Source organism: Lepidochelys olivacea (genome assembly GCF_965140295.1).
Source record: "Lepidochelys olivacea isolate rLepOli2 genome assembly, chromosome: 2".
In the NCBI taxonomy this organism is placed as follows: domain Eukaryota; kingdom Metazoa; phylum Chordata; order Testudines; family Cheloniidae; genus Lepidochelys; species Lepidochelys olivacea.
In genome coordinates this window covers 199,757,325-199,776,536 of record NC_140412.1, presented here as the reverse complement: position 1 = coordinate 199,776,536, position 19,212 = coordinate 199,757,325, and the positions used below count along the sequence as shown (strand labels likewise).

General features: G+C 39.0%; 1 protein-coding gene across 1 annotated transcript in view; it reads left to right on the top strand.

The window, feature by feature from the left end:
• RARB (retinoic acid receptor beta) overlaps positions 1 to 19,212 on the top strand; it is a 516,441-nt gene that overhangs the window by 356,237 nt on the left and 140,992 nt on the right. Inside the window, exon 5 of the mRNA XM_084618116.1 lies at positions 3,982 to 4,029. Coding sequence (XP_084474242.1) covers positions 3,982 to 4,029 — 48 coding nt within the window. The remainder of the gene's footprint in view (positions 1 to 3,981; positions 4,030 to 19,212) is intronic.

Here is a 19,212-nt window from a genome sequence, read left to right as displayed (position 1 = left end):
ACTATTGAAAATATTGAAATTCTTCAGGTCATCAACACTTCAGAGCAAGGCACTGTGCCAAAAATATTGTCGGTTCAAAGCAAATAATACTGTGCAGAACTGTCGCAATTAAATGCTTTCTTAATAGTTATGTTTGTTTTAACAGATAGCTCTAATGCTAATTTCCAACCGTTAATTTGTTAGAAAACTAGTAACCTTTAAGAGGATTCATCAGTAATAGTTGCAAGCAGAAAAGTAATAGTTGCAAGCTGAGAGGCACAGCAAAGAACTCACAGCTGATGAGGATGGGAATGGCTGTAATGGCTTTAAGCCACCTTTGCTTTCTCCTCATTCTGGGCTGTTCTGCAGCCTCTGGCCTAACTCAGGATATGTCTACGCTGCAGCTGGGAGGTGTAATTCCAAGCTTGGGTAGCTCTGCTCAAACTAGCATGCTGAAAATATCAGCGCGGCTCAGCCACCTGAGTACACATAAAGGATTTCAGACAGGATTGTACTCGGGGTGGGTAGCCCAAGCCACCCACATTGCTATGGCCATACTGCTACTTTTAGCACTCTAGCTCAAGCAGAGCTAGTGCGTGTACATCTATCAGAGTTGGGAATTATATCTCTTAGCCGTGGTGTAGACATATCCTTAGGGCATGTCTACATTGCAAATAAAATGTATTCTTACCTGGGGTTAGCTTTTCATGTTAGCTAACTCAGGTTATAATAGCGGTGAAGATATGGCAACTCTACTTTTAACTTGGGTTAGCAGCTCAAGTTGAACCCTTGGTTCTCCCATAGCCTTTAACTTGATTTGTTAATCCAAGTTTCCGTGTCTTCACTGGTATTTTAATCCAAATTAGCAAATTAGTTAACCTGAGTTAAGAGTTCTTTTTAAGTGTAGATGTACCGTTAGATATCTCTGGGGCCCATCTGAATTATGGCAGCCTGCCAGGCTGCCGTGTGGGCTGTATCATTACCCAGAATCTCTGTGGTGCTGTGACTCTGGCCCGGCCCCAAACCCACCTTTCTCTTTTAGGATTACATTTAAGAGTAGTAAATTGAGGATACAGTGAGGGATTTTTGCAATCATCCAGATTTATAGTCAACACCGTATTACATGCTTGACCAGGGTTAAAATAACAAATGGAGTTGGATGGGGGGGGAGGTTATTTTCCATGCTGTTTCCTAGTAAACTGAAATGTGCAGGACTGCATAGTTGGGCGGGGGAAGGGGGTAATTCTTAATAATAAATAGAGCCTTTCATCAGTCACCAGTTTGAAATTAACCCAGGTCTATAGTGACCAAAGTCATTACTATCTAATGGCTGTTTGATCCATGTGAAATAAGTTCAGTCCCATATGTAGGAGAGAGATGTTGCCACCACATATCATTACCACTATACATTTGTTCAAACTAATACCTTTGGTGGAATTGGCTTTAGAGAGGCCAGGAGTTGAATCAACATGGAGATTCCACCAGTTTCTCATCGCTGGCAGTGGTATTGCTGTGTATTGGCTAGGGAAGTAGGGAACCTGTGCTGCCATTGTATGTGCTATGTTTGTTCTGTCAGTAAGCTGGGCACCTCAGTTTCCAGTACTTTCTGTCTGGCTTATTTCATGGATCCTGAATTCACTTTGACATTAATAAATAGATAATATGTAGTATTTCTGGCTTACGCACTCAGTTTCATTCAAAAATCATGAGATTTAAAAATAACTCCACCAATTTTTGTTGGTTTGCCTTTCTGTTTCTGAGCCTTTAGGGTGCACCACTCTAATCGTAGGTTTCAGAGCAGCAGCCGTGTTAGTCTGTATCCGCAAAAAGAAAAGGAGGACTTGTGGCACCAGTCTCTAAGGTGCCACAAGTACTCCTTTTTTTCCCCACTCTAATCATGTTTACAAGCTTTTCTCCCATGAAGAGGGCTAGAAACTTGCTACTTTTTTAAAGTGAAAACTGAGATCCTCACATAATCTCTTCACTTCAAGAGTTGGGCTTGAAGAAGAACAAGTATTGTCAGTCTCCTTATAAATTTGAGAGTCAGCAACATCGTTTAACATTCTGTTAATACTTTGTATTCTTTTGCAACACATGCATTGTTAGCAAGTGTTGTCTGTTAAAATGATGACCATATCCCACTTTGATTTAACTTTTCTACACCTAGTATATCTTCCCAGAACCAACAGTTTGAAGAACAGTCACGCATGGTAAAAAATCATGTGAAACTGGATGCCACTTCATGGCGAGGCAGAGCCTGCATTTCACCACTGTACAGTGCTAATGCAGATTACAAAAGCTCTCTGTATGATCTACCATGCTAAACACTAAAGATATTCAGCCACCAAGAATTGTTCAATAATGAGGTGGGAGTGCATCAGCTCGTACTTCAGATTTCTCTGCACCCTTGTGTAAAAATAGAGCTGTAAGCTGTCAGCGTTCTTTCTCCTTTGAGAATGTGGTTTGCTTTATAAGGATTGGCACCACAATAGTGGGTGGGTTGGTACACTGTACATTCAACACTACAGATGCACAGTTGTTGTAGTATGGCTTAGCAAGGAGTAATGGTTGGAAATGTTGTGTTTCCTGAAGCACAATACAAACTCTACGCAAAAATATTACTAAATAATTATTAAAATATTAACATGAGTGCTAGGCATATCCAAGATCATATTGGCCCAAGAGGGGTGGGGGAAGAATATTTGGGTATTACAAATTTGAATTGAAAAAGCTTTTGGTTTTATACTGAAGAGTTAACTTTAAAAAGTTAGTGTTATATTGGAAAATAACAAAAGTGTGTGTCAGGTGGTTTGGGTTTTGCAAAACTTCATTAATCAGATTTTGATTTTTCAAAATAGAAACAAAAGATCAGGACATTGGTATTTCCACTGCTTCCACTATCATCTGAACACCTAAATGTTTCCAGTGTTGGCTCTTCTCTATTTTAAATTAAAGGTGTGTCCAATCTAGCAGTTTCAGATCCAGATTTCATATACACCTAAGTTCTGGGACTTTGGAGTCCAGAGTTGATTTTGATTCAGCCAGTAAGATAGAAAAACTTAAAAAATCTGATGTGGTGGTGGGTTCAGAGTTTGAATATCCATTAAATGAGAATCCAGGGCTTTGAGGAAAGTTAGGCCTGTTTCTATTTTAAGTACCATAAAACAAATGAAAATTGAAATCTAGTTTTAGGTTTTTATGAAGGGCATTGGAGGATGTTTTACTTAGGAGCCTGTACAATCCCCTATTAAAGCTTTTTCCTCTCGATGCCTAATATTTTAAAGAAGCCTATTAATTACATAAAAACCTCTTCTTTATCAGTTTACCCTGTATTGTTCCATTTTTACTCCACCTGCTGTTTTCTTACTTGTGATCTTTGCTTCCTCTTTCAGTTGGGTATGTGTTAGAAGCTGGTTTTGTAGAAATAAAATGACTCTCATTTATTTACACAGCAGCTGTCAAAGCATGATATTCTGTCCTGTAGAAGTAAGCAAAAAACAAAACAAAAACAGTTGAGCCCTAGCTTGCTGTCTGCAAATTGCAGAGATTTGGAGATTTCACAGACCATCTTTTTATGATCATCTTTTTAAAAGGAAAAATCCTGCCACAAATGCAAATACTTCTCAGTTCTTGTCACACTTTTGTAACTTATAAAGTAATAGGTTCAGAATAAAGAAAGGTCTCTGTATCTTTCAATGATATATTTCAATCTCCATCTTTAGAGGTTTTTAAGGCCTGGCTTGACAAAGCCCTGGCTGGGATGATTTAGTTGGGGATTGGTCCTGCTTTGAGCAGGGGGTTGGACTAGATGACCTCCTGAGGTCCCTTCCAACCCTGATATTCTATGATTCTATGAATGAGAACTCAAAAGAGGGAAGCTGTTGCTTACCTCCTTGTGGTGTCTGTTTCATACAAGCCCTACCCAACTAATATTCAGGCTGGAAAAATTGGTTTCTTAAAAAAAAAAATAAAAAAATCCCAAACATATTTTTCTTTTGGCAGTGAGAACAGGCTGCTTAGGAAAAGAGAAATCTAAGACCAGGACTCAAGGTAAGACTGGGTCATCTCTCATTTCTTCAGCGGCTATATAATGCGTGCATCTGAGAGCTGCCATTTGGATCATAGCAAGGGAGGAACCACATCAGTTTATTTTCTTGCCTTGGAATACTTGTTTGTCATCACTCTCCCTTCGTATCTGTGTTCTACTTGGAAGTAGTCTTTGTGCTGTATATGCATTTGCCAAGATGTTCATACAAACAATATTCCATTATGGCCTGCTCTGCATATCTCTTATCTGCGCCATATATATTCAGAAGCAAATTTGTTTGAGAGTGACAAGGAGCAAACTCTTCTGCCCCCTTCCCCACCCCTCCCCTTTTTTTTTAGTTAGTCTGGACTTGCTACCATATATTTACTAAGGTCCCACTTCTATTCATGTTTTTATTAGGGAGGGGGAAAAAGGTCCAGATGCCTAACAAAGAAGCTTCTGTGTTCTCTGTTTAAAAAAATAAATAAATACTAGTTTCCTATGAAATGTTGATAGATGTACTCAGAGCTATTGTGGGGGGTGACGAATTTGAATAGTCTTGTGGTTAAAGCACAGGAGTGGAAATTAGAAGTGGAGTATACTTTCAGCTGTCATATACTCCTTGTGTGATCTTGGGGTATGTCACTTTACATCCCTGTGCATCATTTTCCTATTAGCAAAACCGGGATCAAAATATCTAACTTGCATGGTTGTTGAAGGCTACATTTATTAATGCCTGTAAAATGTTTTGAGAACTTTGGCTGGAAGACACTGCAGAAATGCAAAATACTGTTATTTAGTGTGGCAAAACTATGAAAGTTTGATGTGGAATATATGCCGTTTAGTAGAACTGTAGAGCCAGGGTAAAAGTTTTACAGTGATATAAATCACATTTAGTGACTCTGAACTCTAAAATGGTCAGATTAGTTCTTTTTCTCATTGATTTTGTATTTGGTTAATGATTCCAGTCCTGAGATCATAAAGCTTTGTAAGATGTAAAAGATACGGGAAGATATCTTTAACCTCTAATTTGAACTATGTGTTGATTTTGACATTGAAATAGTGCAATGACCCGGTAATGTTTTCCAATATTTTAATTTTTGCTGATGTACAAAAATATTGCAGAAGAGCTGATTCCTAATTATTACATGCAGTATTGCATACATTTCTTCCTAATTAAAAAGCTCCTAAATTCTGAATAATCAATTTGTGAAGGCATGTGGTTTTGACAAATTATACATTTAATTTCTAAAGATTTATTAGTAATTTGACCTGCAGCTAGTTAATTATGGTTATGGTACTGATGCAGTAATACTGGAGATTGATATAATGATATGGTTGCAAATTTATTTTGATATCTCTATCTTAATACCAGAACATGACAGTACACTTGTATTTTGTAGCCTTGTCTTCATTATGCTGGAAAGCATTAGTTTAATGAAATTAAGGTTTGATAAGAACCCACTGCATTTATTTGAAAAAATATTTTCAACACAATATAAACATATTAAACTGAATCCTTTAGTCTTTACTTTACACTGGCAAAACTCCCAGTGATATCACTAGTATTTCTGCAGAGTTTGAGCCAAAACTTTTACCCACAATGAAGTTTAAAAGTATTCTTGGTAATGAATTTGCAGGTAGCAAGCCTTCCTTAACGTACCTTTTCTTTTTACATATGCAAAACTGCCACAGGTAATCCAGATACTTCTAATTTTTTTTTCTTATATGAAGAAAACGGTTAGGCTGTCCAAGGAGAACCTTTTAGTTTGAATGCATGAAACTGAATGTTACTGTATTGTAAATACAATTTGAAAATATCTTTTTTCTCAGTGCCTTGTGGTTTCTCAGGCAAGCTGTTCAAACTCTACTGAGGAAAACAGACTTTTTTTAAAGAGTAGAAAAAGTGCTGTATTTACTACCAAAGACATATACACAATCCATTCCAATTGGTTTTAAAAGAAAACATACGGTGCAGTGGTCAAGTGGTTAGTAGTGACAAAAAACTGGACTGGTAAGAGTTGGTTACCAACAACAAAATAAGGCCAGGTTCACAGATGGTGTAAATGGCATAGCTCCAATGACTTCAGTGGAACTAAGCCAGTTTATACCAGCTGAGAATCTGGCCCAGATTCTATATTCTGTGCTGCATGAAATGTGTCCTTTGTGGTTGGAAACAAAGCCTTCTGTATATTATAAGGCCAGATTCATCTCTGGCTTATACTAGTTTCTGCTAGCATAAGCAAGGATACAAGGCCACCAAAATGCAGTGGAGGTCTTCAGTGAAAGGGCATTGCATCAGCACAAGGTAGCTACAAGATCTCTTCCACCAACTGAGTGGGTGATATGGCTGGGGATGGCGTGTGGCCACGAGTATAGAGGAGTGTGCTGTTTCAGGGCATCTCCTCTGCATCTTCCACCTGGGGATTTCCAGAGCATCTTTCAGAGGAAACTGAAGTTGTCCCTGTGTAATACATGAGAGAGGGACGTGTTGATAACAATGCCAACCCTCTCCTACATTAGCAAGCCTTCCTCTGTACCACGAGTCTAACTAGGGAGGCCTCAATGAGGGAGGAAAATCATAATGAATAAATCTTAGTAACATCTAAAAATGACCAAAGAATAACTTTTATATACACATGTAACCCTTCTGCCTGTCAGAGTTGGCAGCAACAAGGGCCGGGTTCAGTATCTAGGGGTTCCATTCCAATAACACAATGCAAAACCGGCTCGAGCCCCCACCCAGTGACCTGGGACAAATATATACCACCCCCGCTGGGTGCCTCCAAGAGGCAATACTTCCCCTCTCACAAGCACATAGTCTGAGTGTAGCAAAAAGCCTTTTAATAACAGAGAGAAACAATGTGGCATTATGTTGGGGAAACACCACCAACAGGATTCATAACACAACCCATGAGCAAAACCCTCCCCAAGCAAATTGGGTCGTGTCCTTTCCCTTTGGTTCTTGAGTCCAGCAACCCCAAATCACCCAAAGTCCCAAAAGTCCAACGACCCAAAAGTCTCTGTCCTTGGTCAGGGCAGCCCCAGAGTTCAAAAGTTTTTCTGCAGAGTTTTACCTCCCAACCTGGGTGGAGATGAGGGGGTGGGGGTTAAGGGGCACCTTACATGGTCCAAAGCTGATGGCCCCACCTCTCCATGGGGCTCCACTCTGCCAGCCAGCCATGAGCTGCTCTAGGTATCCAACAAACTGCTCTGCTCCACCAGCCGCTCCACTCTGCTCGCCGTCCCACAAACTGCAATGCTCTGCAGTTGCTCCGCTCGCCGTCCCACAAACTGCTCCGCTCCACCAGTCGCTCTGTTCGCCGTCCCGAAAACTGCTCCACCATATAGCTTCAGGCTCCCCCACTACTTAACACAACACTCAGTGATTTCAGCTCTTAGTAAGTTTAGCTCTTTTGTGATTTCAGCTTGTAGTAGGGGAGCCTCAGTGCTGGTGTACCATTAGCCCAAAGTGAATTCAGCTCAGCAGCCTGTAACTAGACTCCTAATGGAATCAAAATTAGCTTTGATATTCCACAGTGGAGAAAGGAGGAAGTGCAATTAGCATGTAAGGCCCTCACCAGGGGGCCCATGCCACCAAGTATTAATACCTGTCCCCCGCCTCTCTCAATTCAGAGTTTTGGAACCCATGTCCCTTGCCTAGCGAGTGCTACTTAGTTGATGGCGAGTCCCTCCATCATAACAAAAGGTCAAGTACAGTTCCACTGTCCCTGATTCCCATAATCAGGGTAATAACAATTTATTCTTCCTGCCCCAATAACAGAGACACTGGGGATCCCACAGCAGCCAAAGTGACCATCTGGGCAGCTATGGCCTCATTCTAGGCAGGGTGGGTGTGCCTATGCAAATGAGATCGGCCCCTGAAGTTCTTTTCCACAACTTGCCACACCTCACCACCAGATGTCAGGGTGGAGCTCATCCTGACTCTGCTTACACACATAATGACAACCTGATCTCTTGGTATTGTTTTCCCCATTGGAAAGCTCGGTAGCTCCACTTTCTAGTGGTATTAAAGTCCTGTTTTTAGCTGTGAAATGTTACAAACCATCTGACAATCATTCTGTTACTGATTTAGGACTGGATACCTACACTGCCCCTCAGACCTGCAGTATTGCCACCCCCACACATTCAAAACTCATGAGAGCAGCTTAAAAATCATAAGATTTTAAAAATAATGAACTTTGGATTCTTTTTATTTGTCTTCTGATTTTTGAGCTTATAGTATTCACATTTTCAAGCCCTTCCCTGTAACCATGGACGCTATAAACTTTTTTTAAATGGAAGTTGAGATTCTCTCATAATCACTTGGTGCTTGGAGCTGGAGCTTTAAAAGAAACCAAACGGACAAATATAATGAGACTCTTAATGGTATAGCCCTAGTTGACAACACTGGACATATTATTTTGAGGGGAAATTCTACATTTGGCAGGGGGAAGAAACATTTTTCTTCTAGGTTCCTTTTTTTTTATGTGTTATATGTTTGAGTCTGGTCAGGCATGTGGAATGTTAATAGTAGTCCTGGTGGACATAGATTAGTGGGCAGAGTGCAGGTGAGGTGCACAATATATGCAATTCATCACATGGATCTGACCATACCATGATATGTGTACAATACTTTATGAAAAATACATTTTATTTTTAGTAAATATGATATTTGACCAGAGTCAATAAAGCCCATGCCAGTTTTAACTCCCTGCATTGTTTATGGTCCTTGCACTGTAAGGAGCAGTCTTTTGATTCTTTTGCTACCCCTTTAAAAGCACAGGATTTTTTCGTTATTTTAAACAGATAGTACACATTTGCATAATTAGATTGCATTGGAAGAGGAAAAAGGCCTTCTGAGCCATATGGCATATGAGGCAACCAGAAAAGGGTTAATCTGTTGTGAGGAGTTATATAACAATATCCTGGTGTAAATGTCAGAGATTTTCAGCCAATGAGATTTTTTTCTGACAATATAATGCTTCTGTCATATGATTAATTGGTTATTTGTTGTCATTGAAGTTTTTCTGAACTGGAATTAAACTTCAGCTTCTTTCAAACTCTCCGCGGAGTCTTAAATAATTTTATTCCAAACACAAGACAGAAAGAAGATGAGTTCAAATGCTTATTTCCCCCCCTAAAAATGTTACATTTGATAACTGTTAGTGTCAGATAAAAAAATGATTTTTCGCAAAGAAGTTCATTTCTTGTTTAAAAACTGGAAAATATTTTTTAAATTTGAGACTCCAAAAAACCCCTTTGTAAATATACAAGAATAAAAGAAAACCTGATACTTAGTGGGTCCTCAATCCAGCGCTCTGTTGTGCATGCACAGTTTTCTAGCACCGTCATTTGCATTTTCCGGTTTCAGTGCTCACAAATTTGCTTGTGCATGAGGGAGAACTATCTTTTTAGGGGTGATTTTTTTTTTTTTTTTAAAAAGAGCCGGGTGTGTTTTTCCAAAGTCTCACAGCTCTAACAAAGCCTTTGTGACAGAGCCAATATATTTAAACAGAATATGGGGGTGGGTTTCTGGAAGAGATTCATCTGGAGGCCTTTGAAAGCTACTGATAAGATGAGGGAGAAGCCAAGCCTGGCCTATGAAAACACCACTTAGAAATCTCTGCTTCGGCTGTTAGGTTTTGATAGGGAAAAAAAGAGTGGAGTGGTATTTGTCAACATGTGGTTGAATTCTCAATATGGTTTACACTTCACTTAGATCTCCTTGCCTCATTCTTACCAGTGAGGTTTTCTGTCTGATGATTAGTATTGGCAAAGCTCTTAACTTTTCTGACATGCTTACAAGGCACTGACTGCCAGTGACATAACATTGCAGCATTGTTAGGTTAGTTGAACTCAGTGCGGTATCACAATAGCGTGCATCAGTCCTGCTACGCAGCTCACTTTTTCTCATACACATAATTATGAAAAGGGCAGGGTTAGGAATCAAGCAGACAGAGTTTAACTTTTGCAAGAGTTTAAAATGTGTATTAATAAACCATTCATTGAGGCCTCAGTTCTGCCATTTAGCCCATAGTAAGGGGGGTCCATGATGCTGTAATGCCACAGGAGAACAGCAGGAGATTGGACACACAACTGCTGCACAACTGTTCTATGCCCTTTCTGGGATGAGGCTTATTTTTGCCTCATGCAGCCAGCCAGCTCCATGGGGATTTGGGCAATGGCCCTGCTTCCTTTCCCCTATCTAACTCCCTTTGGGATGCTGTGCACGCCAGGGCAGGAGGGAGGGATCAGTTCATACACTCCCTCCTGGAATTCTGCTGGACCCCTTATACAGAATGCTCAGAGCGCTCAGGTTCCTTAGCCCGATCCCCATGCTCCTCACCTCCAGGTAAGTGCTTGGCAGATCCTGATCCTAAATTAACCTGTAGTCACCTTCAGATGGCTCCAGAGTTTAATGTCCCACTCACTTGATGTCTTTTCACATGGCAATTTGCCCGGAGCAAATGGGATGGAATAAAGGGAACTCTTTTCTCTGTGGGATGGCAAGGGCTGTGTTGAAGAGTTGAGCCAGAGTCTCAATGGATTGAAAACTCCAGCTGAAATGCAGCCTCTCTGTGTAAGAAACCAAGATGAAATGGCTTCTCCTGAGCAGGGCTGATATTCCTGATCAGCCAATCAGAGGCGCGAAGGTAATACCACGTAATTTGTATCATGTGGACTTGCCCAGAGGAATCAAGTAGAAGTTGAAATGCACTACAGAGAACAGTATGGAAGTTGTGAGGATCCAGAGAGAGTAAAATTGATTTGGAAAAGCTTCTACAAATGATTCAGACACAGCACAATTGATACTGTTGCTAGTTCATGGATGCAACAGGAACATAAAAATGGCTATACTGGGTCAGGACAATGGTCCATCCAGCCCAATATCCTGTCTTCTTACATTGGCTAGTGCCAGATGCTTCAGACGGAATGAACAGAACAGGGCAATTATTACGTATACATTCCACCAGCAGAAGTTGCTCCAATAAAATATATTACCTACCTCGTTTCTCTCCTGTCCTGGGGCCAACATAGCTACAACAACACTACTGTTTAAAATGGAAACTTGACAACATGAATAAACAGATTAAATAGTGACACCTGCTTCCTTTGCAAATGCAAGAAACAAAAATCATCCCCAGAGGACTTAACATCTATAACCCTCTGACCACTACATACAATTCCAAATAAGCTGAAGAGCTCTGCAGAAGGAGCAAACAAAAATTGAGGAACCATCTCCTACACCTTACATACATAAATCCATCACATGGTCTCGCACAATAGAAGAAAAAATCATATAATCTACCCAGAGCTTATACAGGAAATGCAAAACAACTATAAAAATACCTCCTGATGATAGCTATCAAACACAAAGACAAAAAATGGAACCAACTACAACTCCTTCACAACCCATAGAACACCACCACCTCTGAGAGAAACCAAGACACCATGACCCACCCACATGGATGGACACTACACAATACCCCAACATCAACAATCTATTAAGACCACCCCAACTGGAACTACAGTATGTGTGCTCTCCAAAGCACTGAACTTTTGCCCTGCTACAGAATCTGATCACATACAAATGTGGAAAACTAGAAGAATTTTTCTGCTGACTCCGCCTCAAGGAATTCTTTCAGAACAAAGATGACACAACACACAACTACCAAATCCCCACTGACAGTCGTAAAAAAAAAAAAAAGAATCATTTGACTGGACATCCCCCAGTGGCAAAACCACACACTGGATCATTACATTGATTGCTTCAGGAAAAAAATGTACTATGAAATCCTCAATTATACACCTTCATCACAATCTTTTTACCATTGAGAGGACAGCTATACAGTCCCTGAAAGCCAACTACCAGATAGTGATAAAACCAGCAGATAAAGAAGGCACTGTCATAGTCCTTAATCTTGATGACCACGTCAACAAGGCCAACAGACAACTCTCTGATGCTACCCCCTATAAAGAACTGAAAGAAGATCCCACACCACAATTCACAAAGGAATTAAAAGAGACCATCAAATCCTTTCCCAAACAACTCCAAGAAAAACCCTACAACTTCATACCTCACAAAACCCACCCCAAGGACTTTCTACATGCTTCCCAAGATACACAAACAAGAGGAACCCAGGCAAATCCTTCATATCTGGCCAGGATACTCTTACTGCGGGAATATCAGAACACACAGCTACCATCCTTAAACCACTCATCACACAGTGGACTTCAATACACTAATGACTTCCTTCACTAACTCCACAACTTTAAAAATCTCCCCAAAACACCATTCTTGACACCAGAGTGCCTATATACCAACAACCCTTACCATGACATCGTCGCTGCCTGCCTTGTATACCTACAAGATAATGCACAGTGCTTGGAAATCCACCCAAAACACATCACCAAATTCATCCATTTCATCCTTCATGTTTAACAGCAAGCACTTTGTCCAAACTGTGGGAACAGCCATGAGTACTGGAATGGCTCCCTGGTACGTCAGCGTGTTCATGGGCCACCTCAAGGAAGAATGTCTGGAGATTTTTTACAAAACAATCACTTCTTATCTGACCTTTCAATCCTCCTTGTCAAAGGAAATCTGCATAACACTATCCAAAGGCAAGTCTGGGAACTTAAATTCATAACTCTACTAGACTCCAAAAATCGTGGACTCAACAGGGACACTGGTTTTATGGCTCATTACAACCATTAGTAACACACCACACTGTCTGCTACCCTTAATTGCCGACTTCAAACCCCTTAGGCATAACAGTTTAAACCCTCAATTGCCCACTTAATTTCAAGTTACCACCTATAATATGCATTATCCCTTTTGCGTAACAATGTGTCCCAGCTTGTATTTAGCTCAGACATTCTCATTTCCTTCCTGAAGAAGAGCTCTGTATAGCTCAAAAGCTTATACCTTCCCTCAACAGAAGTTATCCCCCACCTCACCTAACTTGTCTCTCTTGTACCCTCAACGAACATTCAAAAATGACTATTCACCTTATTGTGTTATTTCCTCTTCTCTGGATTTATACAGCTTATTTTCACCAGGCATAAAGCATCTGCTAGCTTGATGAGCAGACTATAAGAATCCTGTTTCATGTCATCAGTAAGGTTAAGATTTTGTCAGTTATTTTTAGTAAAAGTCACCGACAGGTTGCAACTCTGGAAAAATTTCAACCTGCTCTAGTGGTGACTCTTGACAAGTTGATAAGGGACGTAGATGTCTTTGAGGGGGTTTTTCACTGAGATTTCCTTCCGCTGAAGTCCCCTCCTACTAACTTCTCCATCAGAGGGGATGACTAGAACCTATGAAATGGAATTAGCTGACTCAACACTTTTGTTGTTGTTGTTGATTGCAGGAACATGGGTTTCACAAACAAAACCTTTCAAAATGAAGAAATGTTCCATCAAAAAATTACCTGTTTTGAAAACAAATTTTCAGGAAACCATTTTAGTGTTTCTAAAAATGTTCAAGATCTTTGGACATAAATGAATGACAAATGTAAGCCTGAGAGAAGCTTGTTGACATGCTTTGTCTTGTCATTTGTCTGCCTTATGGCCTATATGCTCCATGAGACCCATTTCTGCATTGCTCATTTTTCATTTTTGTTTTTTTTCCCCAGGTGAGTTTGTCATTTTTATTACATTATCTAGTATATTTTGTATTAGCATATTGGTATATTTAGTATATTATCTACTTTGATTGGTCAGTTTAGTCACCTGGTGAGATTTCCTCAATACTGAAGCATCTTTTCAAAATTTCAGTTTCAAAAGGGGGATACACATTTTTGTAAATTTTGCAGAAATTTTCAAAAAACAAAAAATATCAGTCTGTTTAGAAAATGAGTAGAAAAAACATTTCAACTTTCAGATTCCCACAGAATCGCAATTGATTTACTATAAATCAATATGAAAAGCTATGCTGTTGGGGTAATATGCCAAAAACTATAAGACCACATTCGACAGTGATTTCTAAAGAGGGAAAGATGCAGTCAACCTTTTCTGTCATTGACCTAGAACCAAAATTAAATAAAAATATAGTAGCTGCCATTTAAAAGTAAGAATCTGAGAGACGCCCCCTTCATTACTTATATTAAATAGAGGGGATTACTGAACTTTCTCAGATAGCAAAGTGTAGTAGCTCTTGGTGAATGTTTATTCTTTACTGGAGGCTAATGTATGTTCTCAATGCCTTTTCCTGTTCACTGTAGCACTCTTACTTCAGTTCACTGGGGTTTTTCTTTGGCATTCTTTGTTCAGCAAGTACAAATCAGAAGAATGTCACTACCCATTAAACTGATTTTTATCACCTTTAACAAGCCAAGGGACACCACAGCTATTCCACCACCAGGCCATCTTGACTATCTTTTATATGGATCGTTAGGTTTTGGTTTTTTTGCCCATTTGCAGCTAAAAGTCTTTTTCATTGCTCCCTAACAAGAGAAACAGTATATAGCACTACTCTTCTTTGTGAACTAATTAAGGAAGACGCGCATGTCATAAATACATGTGTAAATATTTTGAAGTCAGTGGAGCTATGCCAATTTACACCAGCTGAGAATCTGGCCCCTTGCCTTTATATTAGGTTTTCCACCATCATAATCTTCTAGAAATTTGTTTCTCGTGTTCAGTCCACGATGAATTCTAAGCTAAATCTGTGTGAAATTGTCCCTTGTGCAGAGGACCCCCACAAGGTCTGTGAACCACTTAACTACCTCTTAAACTTTCAAAATACTTGTTACATCAGGGATAGCTCTTGTTATGTTCTTATGCACAGGGCTGAATTTCACAATCATTTGCCAAATACTGTGGCATTTGTTTAAGCAATGCTGCTATGTGTATGCAGTCCCCAGGAATCTGATCTGTCAACAGAGAGCTTCTAAATATACTAGCTCTCGCTAATTTCTGCCCTCATTTCCTTTAACGCTTGTATGTTATCTGGGCCTGGTACTTTGTCTATTTTAAATTGTCCAGTCTTTCCACAGTTATGTCTATTGTTTTATGCACATTATCTTCCTCCTCCGTACACATTATCTTACTCCTCCCTAGTCGTACCAGGAAATGTAATAATCCCTTTCTTAGGCAAGTCTCCATCCTCTTCCTCCTTAGAAAAGTCAGAAACAAAGCAATTATTCAAACAGCCTCTTGGTTTCTCTACCATTATTTTTAGTGGATCATTATGTACTTGTACCTTCAAACAACGGTGAGCATATTGAGCATGAAAAATGCTTATCGTTAGCAGGAATATTCTCTGCAGTTCAGTGTTCAATATTTTGACTTGCTTTTCTATTCCTTGTTTTATCTTGCTTCTGCTTACATTTTATAGATCTCCCAAGCCACACTCTCACCAGATTATATAATACAGTATGTCAGAGCCATTCATGACTCCATAGCTAAGGTTGCCTCAGCATTTCCATTAAAACTATGTATTTCAGGAGACTTATAATCTAGCTGTAAAAATCTCTTTCTAGGTAAAACTTGAAACACGAGTTCTCAATCCATTTAAAAAAATAGTTATTTGCTAATAGCGTTTAGTGGAAGACACTTAGTAATTGCAGTGTTCTGGACCCCCACCCCCCACCCCCGATAGCAAGCAGGGAGAGGCCCACTCAGGATGTAGCTAATTTCATATGTCCTATCTTTTCTTTATGGGTGCCTCAAAATTGCAGGTCACCTTCTCCCTGTCCATGTGCTATGCTGGTGATGTGACAAGCACTACTGAATTCTGCTGGAGTCTACAAGCTAGCCTATTGGGCTTCAAAGAGGTGCTTTTGGTTGTTTCTTTTTTTTTTTTTATTTACCATATAGATTAGTATTACAATTTTTTTTAAAGTATTATCCCTCTCTGTTTCAAAGGCCAATAATGTATTATCCCTCTCAGTGATAGAGGCCAATAATTTAACAGGACTCAAAAAAAGACTGGGCATTGATGTGGCTATCAAGAATATCCAGTTATCATAGTTAATGATAAAATTTGTGGAAAGGCTATTGAGCCGATCTCTACTAGAGATCAGTAGGAGGCCTGTTCTGGGGAGCACATTATCTCACTTGTGCCCACTTCAAGGTTTTTACAGCTTCCTCAGAAGCACCAGAGCCAAGATACTGGGGTAGGTGGACTTTGGATCCAACCCACCATTGCTATTCCTAAAGCCACAGGCAGCAGGAGAATAAAGTGCAACTACCCAACTTTTAAAATGTAAATTATGCCCAGATATTATTGTGTTGGTTAGCTTTATATGTATGTAATTATATTAATAGTAATATCCTTTAGGTTATAAAATATTTTTTTCAAAAATACCTTTGAAAATACGTACCTAATGGTAAAACAAGCAAACAAAAAGCCATGTGCAGTAACAGACTCATGGGCTAGCTGTATGCTTCAGGAGCATTTTATGGTGGTGCACCTGAAACCAGATCCACTTTCCCGCTTTTACCTATTGCTAGTAATCCATCTGGCACATCATCCTGGAGTTAAGGCTTGATATTGCATGTTATGTGGAAATCCACATTAAAGCCACTGAGAGTTCTGGAGCACAGCAACCAAGAATCACTACTGTGACTGCTTTTTTATTGTACTTCACATCTATCAAAGCTCTCTCTCCTGTGCCAGTCAAAATATTTGTACTCTGATATTCTCTCTGTAGGTTCAATATTGTTCTAGTCCGATTCCTGCTATGTGTTTCATATCCTTTCACTAGTATCTTGATATTTTAAATATTCAGCCATTCCCCTGGGTCAGCCTTCTTTTCCCTAATTCGTTAACATCATTCTTACTCTTCAAGCATGTGAAAACATCCTACAATATTAACAAGTAAATACAGTAAACTACACTGGGATTTGGATAGCCACATTTTAAACCCCACATCATTAAACTTAAAAAAAGAAAAGAGAAGAAAAGGCAGGTAATATTTCATATTAGCATCTATTCTGAATAAAGAGATAAAAATCAAAGCCTCTGTGTGTGAGTGATGGCAGTGATTTAACTGCCAGTGATTCTCCCAGCAACTGACACAAAGGAATCTCTGAGTATCAGAGTTGAGGCGGCAAGCTCAGTGTCAGCACTTGCCTAGGGAGTAGAAGAAACCTCACTTTGTCTCTGCTTTTACTGCTTAAACACACACATCACTCACTAGTAACCATTTACCCTGCTGTCAAAACTGTTTCAAGGGAGAGTTACATGTGATTAATAGTAAAATGCATGTAAAAAGGTAGGCTTCTGCCAACGTGCTTTCTTTTAAAGATTTTTGTGTGTGCGCACATTTGTTCTTTTTCTGTCCTTCACATAAGGCTGTAACAGTCTGCCAATAATATGTTGGTGCTAGTAAAAGCTTTTTTATTTAGACAGCACACAGCATTCAACCTAATTCTGGACAACTCTCTGTGAAGCACATTATGGCATCTTCAGACACTTGTTCTTTACAAAAAGTGACCAGCACAAACATGTGTGCAGAACATGATTCATGGTGCTTCAGTCTGATTTGTCCAGTGGGTAATTGCTGTACAAAAAACAGAGAAACAGATGTAGACCCTAAACCTTAGCTGTAAATTTTTGTTTTATGATTATGGGTTTCAAATGTGCTATGTAACACTGACAAATATATACAGTAATGCTGAAAGAAATGGATTTCCAACTTGAACTTTTTATTTCATTTGTGGATAAGAATATGTTTATTGTTAAGTTTCTTGCCACCACAGATTGAGAAAAAACAGATCAAGGTGATGGCATGAAATCAAATTTTTTGTTGTTGTATGATCTAATGGGAAAATTTTTGAGAGTTCTTTTCCACTTGAATCTTTCAAGAACTGGATAAGAGTTAAAAATGTGTGTCAATAATTCAAGCTTTGTTACATTTGAATTAGCCAATTTATTAATTATGTCTTCAGTGTATATTCAAAATGGTTGTAGTTAGTGCTGATCTGATATACACTATATAAATATTATTTTTTGCAAAAATTCTCCCAATTTATGAAAAGTACATTTTCTTTGTATTATGTTTTTTTAAAAAGCATAAATTGTACAATTTACAAAGGAACAAAACCTTGGAAGAGATAAATAAACTAAATAAATTCTAGAACTGAGAAGAAATACTATAGAGGTGAACTGTTAAATTATTTGAGGAATTCGTTAATTCACATGGTTCAGTAATAACTGTAATCATTAGCCCAACTATAATTCATAATAAAACATGATGAACTACCTGGCCCATTTAGATATGGTATAAAAAAGCCATCTTATTCCATTCATATGCAATTAAGCATGAATTACTGACAGTTATTTTGAGAAGTTGCCCAGGACTTATCTGTAATTAAAAGCACCCCAAATAGGTTTTATATTAAATAAAATTTTATGAGAACAGTTAAAAAATAAACATAATCATGTTTTGTCAGTATGATTTTGTTCACTAAAAAAAACGAGGAGTCTTTGTGGCACCTTAGAGACTAACAAATTTGAGCATAATCTTTCGTGGGCTAGAACCCACTGTTCACTGTAATTCATCAGGGTACCTTCTTGGTCTAAACTTCTACCATTTCCAGAACTCTGGGGGCTGTAGAGAGCCCCCTTTCTTCTTAACTTGGAAACTGGCAAAAGACATTTTGTTCTGTGTGTATCTTTCCAATCATCTTAATGACGACACACTAGATGTTCCTAATTTTTCTTGCATTCTCATCATGAGAAAACAAGTTTTATCTGGCTATAAAATAGTGTCTTTTAATGAAGCTGTGTTATCCACCATAAATGAACAAACAAACAAAACAAAAAAGCAATACCCACATGATAAAATCAGATTTTAGTAAAATGTCACCACTTCTTTTTTCTTGTTAAGAGTGAGAACTCTGCTTGCTGTGCTGAAAATTGTTGTAATGTACTTAGGCAAAAGGATCTTTTGCTTGGGTAAGTGTGTATTGTGCATACTTTTCATATTACAGTGTAAGTATCACTGAGCCACTTTTTAAGTTGGAGCAATTTCAGCATGGGGTAAGTTTCCCCTGACAGACTCTGAAAGCCCTTGGATGCCAGTGTTGCATTCCAGCCCTATAATTCTTCTATCAGGATAGGAGATGAAGTGAGACTGTGTCTACTGTAGGGGCAGCTAAATCTCTTTTGTCTGAGAGGGAAAAAAATTAAGAAAAGCTTTTGTTTGTGTGTCTTCAAAGGGATTTTGCTTCTAGATTACAACAGGGCTTTT